At 37.8% G+C, this 9,169-nt stretch overlaps 1 protein-coding gene across 2 annotated transcripts in view; it reads left to right on the forward strand.

Moving 5' to 3' along the window:
* Positions 1-4,473, forward strand: part of TTC27 (tetratricopeptide repeat domain 27) — an 89,858-nt gene extending 85,385 nt beyond the window's left edge. For both annotated transcript variants that reach the window (XM_083350121.1, XM_083350122.1), the window contains 2 exons: positions 1,924-2,024; positions 4,210-4,473. In XM_083350121.1, the coding sequence (XP_083206247.1) occupies positions 1,924-2,024; positions 4,210-4,332 (224 nt within the window). In that variant the 3' untranslated portion in view covers positions 4,333-4,473. The remainder of the gene's footprint in view (positions 1-1,923; positions 2,025-4,209) is intronic.
* The last annotated feature ends 4,696 nt before the right edge of the window (positions 4,474-9,169 follow it).

A 9,169-nucleotide genomic window follows, 5' to 3' on the forward strand; every position in this document is an offset into this window, starting at 1 on the left:
CATGTTATGTTTGGAAGCTTAGCAGTTCTGCTAAACCTTTTGTTATATTGCCATAAAACCCGTATTATTTTCTCCATGTAGTCATCATACGTTGTGCTTGATTCAAGGGCAGGTTTGCTTGCTTTTCTTCTACCACTTTAGAAAGTAAGCAATAATGGAAAGGTTGAAATTAAAAGTAACTCCAACCCTCAAAAAGTTGAGAAAACCATACAGTTCTGGGTCCTCTCTTGTTATTGGGAACAGAAGATACAGTGGGGAGGGAGCGATAAAATATATATTTATTCTAGCTCACTGAATATTCAAGGCATTGAATATCTTTATTTTTTACTTTTTTCATTTTCTTCACTTAGGCCCTTCACAGTTTCTAGAGTTTGCTGAGGTTTTAGAAACTGAAATCTAGTGTGATCACAGAACTAAATGTTGGGAAATTGACATCACAGCATAGAGATTTTGACATATACATGTTTCAACACCAGTTCTAAATCTCTTTTTTTTTTTAAAAAAAAAAGGGGAAATAACAATGAACTTAGAAAATTCTAGTATTTCTAGGGCACAAGCTAGAAGTTTAAATGGCCATCTGATTCTGAAAATGATTGCGTTACATTTGGTTTTCTCTTCTCATTTGTAAGACTTTAAGTAAAATTTAATGCCATGATATCACATGATAGTCATGAGTGTCCTGATAAAGCAGACAAAAGTGGCCATCATGACTTACAGATACCTCTGATGACACTTCCAATCATCAGAAGCCGTGATGTACATTAAGGATGCAAAAGCACAAAACATTGGGCTACCCTACAGTGAATGAAATGGCACGTATTATAGAGCAGCCATAAAAAAAACTGGTTAGCCAGTGATGCTTAGAATTGGCTGCCATCATTTTCAGACTTTCTAACTGCGAAATATTGAGAACAAAATAAAATAATCTCTTTCCTGATTCAGGATGCCAGAGGTCCTGCAAGAATCAAAAATGCACTTTACCTCATTAAATGGAAAATAGAAAGAAAGCACATCGTTTGCATCTTATTTCATATTCTGCATTTGTGCGGGTGTGTGGAAAAAGCAAACAATTAAAAATCCCAAACACCTCCTAGAAGAGAGAGCACGGAAATGTGCACCTCCAAGCTCTATTGAGCTACAGTGGATGGAGGAAGGGAGATTAGTTTTATACTATAGCAGAGCTAGATATAAATAATCTTGGGTGTTGAACACACCTGACCTTTGATTGTACACTTTAACTAGCTAAGAGTAAAAACCAACATGGGATGAGAAGGACAATGAAGTATAGTGAAAGAGGACCTGGCTGACTGGAAGAATAACATGGAGTATTCCACACTGCAACATTTGCTTGCAGATTCCAGTACTGTGATGCTGACACTTAGGTAACCAAAATAGCATCATTTACAAACCACAGAGAAGAATTAACTGGCATGATAGTTGGCACACTTTGTTAAAAGATGGGAAACACATTTGAAGAGCAATCAATATTGGCTGATCGATCACAGAAGAGGACAGAGCTGACTGAATTCTGAATAGGACCATTGCAGTGTTCCATTGCAAGCATTCTAATTGTATGCATTATTAAATAAGATATATATAAAAAATAATTCTTGCAATCCAGCAACTTAGGCTGCAACGTTAAATGACATCACAGAGTTCTACATTCTGGTGATACTTCTAGACCACATGTAAAGTCAACATATTTTGGGGGGAACAACATTATTGCTGTAGTGACAGTAATTCCCTTTTGTAATAACAATTGGAGACTGTTGCCTTATGTTTAATGTTTATATGGATCCTTTTAATGAATTAGGAAGCTGTTTCTCCCCAGATCGAAGTAACTGAGAGCTGAATAGTCATTTATAATAACCATGCTATTATTGTGGTACTCACCCAACTTCGTTTTGCCTTTTACAACTCCAGTCGCAATGAAATGCAGCAAAATGAAAACTAATTACCAAGAAGCCTTGCCAATACTCTCTTCTGCCCGACTCAACTTGCGTGGTTTAGTAGCCAAAGCGAAGGTAAGGCTGATGGATGTCATAAAGGGTTCTCTGGAACACACACACACACACACACACACACACACACACACACACACACACACACACACTTTCAAGAGCTATTGGTTTTGTTAATTCAACTTTCCTCAATCTCTTGCACTCCAGATACCTTAAGAATATGAATCCTAGGATTTCTAATCAGATGGCCAATAATTGACTAGATGGCTAGGAAATTGGAGCTGCATTACAGCACATCTGGAAAGCATTAGGATGGGAGGAACTGTATTACCCCTTCTTTACACTAAAGGTGGGGTGGGGAGGTATCCCCATTTGTAGAAAAAAAACTAGTTGTGAGAACTGTATTGGATTCAATAGCTATAAATGCCTTTCTATTGTACATCTTTAAAGAACAGATTACTTTTTAAGAAAGCAACTTTGAATGACACCTGCATTATGACATTTGCTTCCAGTGATACAGTAGAAATGCAGTAGTTAACAGTTATAAAGAGAAGAGTGGAGTCAGGAGATGGAAGAATCTCTGGCATTGCTCCCTTAGGATATCTCGTACGGTGGTCTCCCATGAGAAAAAAGCATGGAAGGGAGCAAAAATAGATCATTAAATCTATTTGGATAAAAGTAGAAGAAATAAAGCTGGCCTATGCACCTCTAAAATTGTCTAGTACCGTCCTGTTGAGACCAGAAAGATAAAAGGCAAGAGGAACCACTCTGCTCTCAGAGCTAGAACCCCTTCCCATAATCCCAGTCCACCCTGACGTTTGGTTGGGCTTGTGTATGATTTTGATTGAAAAGTCACAAAATAAGATAGGAAAACTCACGACTTCTTCTTCAGCTTTCCTCAGTATAGTCAGTCAGAACCTGCATGATCACTAGTTGCCATAGGATTAACTCATAGAATTTGGCTTCCACTGCAAAAGATACGACCTTTGTTCATTGGGCATCTCATAGTTCATTCATCCCATTCATTCTTGCCTAGCTTTCAAATTTTATCAGCAGCAGATGCAGGTGACCTGCAGTCTAAAGTTACAGTAGAAGAGAAATGACACCCCTGAAGCTTGTCATAGTTTCTGCTCTTCTCTTTTGCACATGTTCCTTTTTATCTACTCATCCAAAAGAATGCCAGATTCTCATCCACTTCGGTCCCAAGTGGATGAGATACTTCACTATGATTGATAAGGTTTACTAGAGATTCTTGTCCAGCATTTCCATTATGGATCTTTTGATGCCCGGTTCTGTTATTTTTAAAAGATGTTGTCTTTCATTCTTGTCGGTGTTCAGAACCTAGCTACTGAACAGTTGAAAAAAAAAACAGTGATTACATACACAAGGACTTTATAAAAATGTGTAAACCCAGGGCTATATGTCACGCCTCCAGTGCCTTTAGTATGGTCCTCAGAGTTCTCCTAAAGTTGTCAGCAAGGTGTAATTGATAGTAAGAGTGAACTAATTATGAATTTGCTGTAGAACAAATCTTATTAACTGTAGAGAATAAATGTAATTTTGAAAGTTAATGTTTGCCCTGGCCTTGCTATTGTTTTTATAGCAAAGCCCATGATAAGCATTTCAAAGCTATGTGAGACCTTAATCCTGGAAAGCAGTTTTGACACTCCTTTATGGAACAGCTAGCTAGGCAACAAAAGTCCTGAAGTTTATCTAAAGTGTATCGAGAAGATTGTCTTGCCCAGGGGTCTTCAAACTTGGCCCTTTCATGACTTGTGGACTGCAACTCCCAGAATTCCTCAGACAGCAGTTGAAGTCCACAAGTCATAAAAGGGCCAAGTTTGAAGACCCCTGGTCTTGCACAAGGCTTTGCACTGAAATCTCTCAAGAATCTGTTTTGAAAGCTAGCCGCATTGTGCCTTGCAATGGAGTTCTGCTCTTTTCTAATTTTAAAATTTAAAATTCGATTCAAATTCTATTTTAATAGAAATTTGACCCAAATGTTAAAATCTTCTTCATTTGGCTTACAGATGGAAAACTAACAGGTTAACATTGCATGGGGAGATGTTCCTTATTTGTCACCCACAGAGCATGCTGCCTTTGGAATGAGAATAATCTTGTTTAGATGCCATAAAGAAATGAGATCACTGAAGTTATGGAAATGATTGTGGTTAGAATGTTTTAAAATCTTGTGCCTTACTTAAAGTAAGGTTTCCTGTAAAAAATTGCTTTCAACTTTCTTGTATAGCAAAATTTTGCAGATGCTGTAAGTGATGAGGTTTCCAGTGACATCGCTGAAGAAGTGGCAGCAATGAAGAATTTGATGATGGAATTGCAAGAACTTAGCAACCAGCTAAGGAATCAGACTTGAGAAAAGAAGATCCGATTTCTTGGAAAGACAGAAGGGCAAGGCTGGCACACTTCACTAGTTGTAGCTTGCACTGATGAGCATTCAGTAAATCAAACACCTAAAGGCCTCTTTTAAATAAATATTTATCCTAACATGCAACCATTAATATTTGCCAACAAGTTTTTCTAGTTATATTTGTACTTTCTCAATTATATGGGTTTTGCATTGGCTTGGATTTTATGGAACAAATTATGCCTGCTTTTTATTTAGGAGTCCTTTTTTCTTGAAGATTAGATCTGCCTTGCTGCAAAAGTAATTGGCTTCTGTCCATAGTTAACGGACTTTATGGCTATGAACAATTGGAGAGTTCTGTTTGTGATGGAAGTGGAAAGGAAAGGGCTATTTGATTTGATTGTGTCAACAGGAACCTGGAAATGTGGAAGGGGGAATATAAAATGGAACTGATTGTATTCTGGGATTTGTAAAGCGAGAGGACCCAATTGTGTTTTCCTTAGCTTGTGCTTTTCGTATGCAAGTATTAACACACAAAGTAAAGCGTGCCGAGAAATTTTGTTCGCTAATCCTTTTCAAAATACAGGTTTAGGAATACAGATAGTCAACTTATGACCACAATTGAGCCCCAAATTTCTGTTGCTAAGTGAGACATTTGTTAAGTGAGTTTTACCCCATTGTACGAATTTTCTTGCCACATTTGTTAAGTGAATCGCTCCAGTTATTAAGTTAGTAAGAAGATTGTTAAGTGAATCCGACTTCCCCATTGAGTTTGCTTGTCAGAGGTTGCAAAAGGAGACCACATGACTCCAGGACACTAAAAATTGTCATAAATATGAAACAGTTGCCATGCATCTGAATTGTGATCACATGACTGTGGTGATGCTACAATGGTTAAGTGTGAAAAACGGTCATAACTCACTTTTGGTGTAACTTCAAACAGTCACTAAATGATCTATTATAAGTTGAGGGCTACTTGTACAAGAGCTATGCTGGCTCAGGAATTCTGGGAGTTGAAGTCCATAAGTCATAAAAGAGCCAAGGCTCCCCACCCCTGACCTATAGCTTCCTCTCCATAAGCTAGGGGTCTGTGTGTGAGTGTGTGTCTGTGTGTGTGTGTGTGTGTGTGTGAGAGAGAGAGAGAGAGAGAAAACAAGCAACACCTAGCAACACAGTATCAGCAGCTTTGCCTGGGCTGGAGTTGGATACCAGGTTTGTATTTTTAGCCATCTAAAAATGGAAGACAAGGTCTCCTCATTAGAATGGTCCATCACATTAAGTCTTAATATAGTTGCCATGAGTTAGCTTAATATGTGATATGTACCAAACCAATTGTGACTTACAGAACAAAAGTTGAGTAAATTTTGATTTAGTCCAGAAATGTGCAACTTCCCTTGAAAGTGAATCCGCGTCAGAGCTGGTAACTGCTGTATTTTAAAGGCAAAATCTTGGCCCATGCCAAAAAACAAATTTGATCTGGCAATCTGTGGGAGCTACAAAAGGGGTAGAGTCAGGTTGCATACATTCCATAAGCTGTAATTTCCTCCCTGGTTTCGTAGAAAGCTTCTCCTTGCTAGGCATGATACAGTGATTTTACTTCTTTATTTCTAACAATTGATCTTCTAACTATATAGCTGCTGAGTGTGAAAATTCTATGCTATTGTAATTAACAGCCATTAATGTAACCTCTTTGCTTACAAACATATTGGATGTAATCGCATTTGTGCGATCAGTTCTGTAACTTAGGTTTGCATTTTATAAATAATTAATTTTTATATTTGTCCTAAGTTTACTGTTTCTTCAGAATTTTGTATTCATATATTGTCCAGGTACTCTAACTCAGTTGCTTTTTCCTTTCATAGATCAAGCCAGTGGTGGGATTCCAATTTGTGAACAACCGGTTCTCTGTGTGGATGCCACTTCTGGAAGTCCATTCTGGACCTGGGCAACAAAAAGTTAGCTACCGGTTCTTCCGAAGTGGTGTGAACTGGCTGAATCCCACCACTGATCAAAGCCCGCAATTTATATTGATTACATTATTGAATTGCTCATTTTCTATCTTTTCCAGCTCCATCTTTGTGGAGATTGGCTGGCCAGAGAGTGGAATTTAGCATATAGCAGAGACTTGTCTTACTTTTAATGAAAAATTAGTAGAAAATACATAGAATATTCTTCATTTTATGTTCTTCCCCTTAAGTGAAGAATTGAGACTAGTACTACAAAATTTGAACAACTGAAATCAAACAGCCTGAGCTGTCATACTATACAATATAGAAAGCCTTCTCCATAAATACTTAGAATGATACCGTAGTTTCCGGCGTATAAGACGACTTTTTAACCCATGAAAATCTTCTCAAAAGTCAGGGGTCGTCTTATAAGTCTGGTGCTGAAACTTTAGGGACAGGGCTGGCTGGAAAACCTGGAGTGGATCTTCCATTTAGTCTGCACAGGGAAAGCGGGACCAATTGGAGTAGAAGCTGCAATCTGTGATTTTTTACAGGCTGGGGTCTGGGCGTCTTTCCTTCTAAAATTGAAGAGCAGCTGTAGGCAGGTGGGGAATGCAAGAGCAACTTGAAAGGCAGGTGGGGAATGCCGTAGCCAGAGCAGCTGCTTAGCTCTAAGGACACATTTGACTCAGGAACTGGGCGGGCTGGCTGGAAAACCTGGAGCGGATCTCCCATTTGGTCTTTTTTTTTTTAAAATCCCATTTATATCCCGCCCTTCTCCGAAGACTCAGGGCGGCTTACAATTTAAAGAACAAATCAATGTGCTTAGCAACAGCCTTCATTCTATGTATATGCCTGCTTATTAGAGCTTTCACACACCCCCACAAGCAGCATTATTACAAAGTCAGCTTATTGCTCCCAACAATCTGAGTCCTCATTTTACCTACCTCGGAAGGATGGAAGGCTGAGTCAACCTTGAGCCTGGTGGGATGAGAACCTGCACTAATTGCAGGCAGCTGGTGTTACTTAAGGCTCTGTGCAGGGAAAGCTTTAGAGTGAATTAGGAAAAGTGAAAAAGTAAATTAGGAAAATAGGAAACGGTTGCTGGAATTGGGTATGTGTAGTTTAAAGAAGAGAAGGGTGAGGGGGTGACATGATAGCAGTGATCCAATATCTCAGGGGCTGCCACAAAGAAGAGGGAGTCAAGCTATTCTCCAAAGCACCTGAAAGCAGGACAAGAAGCAACGGATGGAAACTAGTCAAGGAGAGAAGCAACCTAGAACTAAGGAGAAACTTCCTGACAGAACAATTAACCAGTGGATCAACCTGCCTCCAGAAGTGGTGAATGCTCCAACACTGGAAGTTTTTAAGAAGAGACTGGACAGCCATTTGTCTGAAATGGTATAGGGTTTCCTGCCTTAGCAGGGGGTTGGACTAGATGACCTCCAAGTTCCCTTCCAACTTCTTCTTCTTCTTCTTCTTCTTCTTCTTCTTCTTCTTCTTCTTCTTCTTCTTCTTCTTCTTCTTCTTCTTCTTCTTCTTCTTCTTTCTTTTTCTTCTTCTTCTTCTTCTTCTTCTTCTTATTATTATTATTATTATTATTATTATTATTATTAAAGTTTAATCCACTTGCACTGTTTTATGTTTACATGTTTGATGACAAACAGCCTTATGTTTATAAGTGACAGTTTTCCTACTAAGTACCTGCATGTCATAAGCATTTGAATTAAAATTACCATATTAAAATCAAATCTGATGTTTTTTAATTTTTATTTGGTGTGCGTTGGAAGAGGGGTAGTCTTATACGGCGAGTATAGCCCAAACCCTATAATTTAACAGGAAATGTAGGGGGTCGTCTTATACGCCCAGTCGTCTTATACGCCGGAAAATACGGTATATAAATAGTTGGTTCAATCAACAGGAAATTCAGGCATGATTTAAATGCTGCAATACTACTCATTACAGGAACATTTTTGCTAATCATTCCAGATGATACTAATAAAAAGTTAAGAGATATTATAATTCTATAATTCAGCACCTATTTTATAGGGCTGTCAACAATTGTTCAATTCCAGTTTTGAGCAAATGTTCCTATAAGTTAATTTAGTTTGTGCAATAGGATGCCAAGTGGGCATCTTTTTAGTTGTGAATTCTTAGAAAGGTAGATTAGATTTCATAAAACTTTGGAACTTTCTGTTTAAATTAAACAGTAATCTAAACATTAGCAGGTGATCAGAAAAACAGTACAACAAAATACAATTGAGGAAAAGTATTTGAAACATTTTTTATACTCAACATTAGTAGCAAAATTGCTTCTTTGATTAAATTTCTGATTTGTCCGAACCACATTTTCTTTTAATGTGACTGACTCTTTTGGCTTCCAGATAACAGAGAACAAGGAAATGAAGTCACAAAGGTGTGAGAAAGGAGGTGAATATCCCCTATTTGTTATCTGGTGCTGGATCTCTTGATAAATCATTCACCTTTAGAAAACGTTAGGCTAGGCACAGTGTGCGAACAGTCCTGATATTGTTTGCAAGAATGATTATGTTTCATTATCATTGGTGAACTCATTTTTAATAAAGTTCCAACAATAGAAGTATGTGTTACACAAGTCTACAAAGGAAGTAGGATGGTTTCCTCTTTATTGTGATATAATGGTTTTAAATCTTTCACATCTCTGCCAAGAATAGACATTGAGCATGATGGATAGCTGGCAGATAGCTGGAATTGATGCTCAAAAATTATCTTACATGTTTTAAAAGGGAAGTGGAAAAATATGCAAAAATAATGGCATTGACTATTTTTGTTAATTTTATGTTTATATTTTAAAAAGACATCCATGAATAAAAGTAGTTGTACAAAAGAGTATTGGTTAAGAAATTGACCCACAAAATGAA

This window comes from Vipera ursinii (assembly GCF_947247035.1).
Source record: "Vipera ursinii genome assembly, chromosome: 1".
Classification (NCBI taxonomy): domain Eukaryota; kingdom Metazoa; phylum Chordata; class Lepidosauria; order Squamata; family Viperidae; genus Vipera; species Vipera ursinii.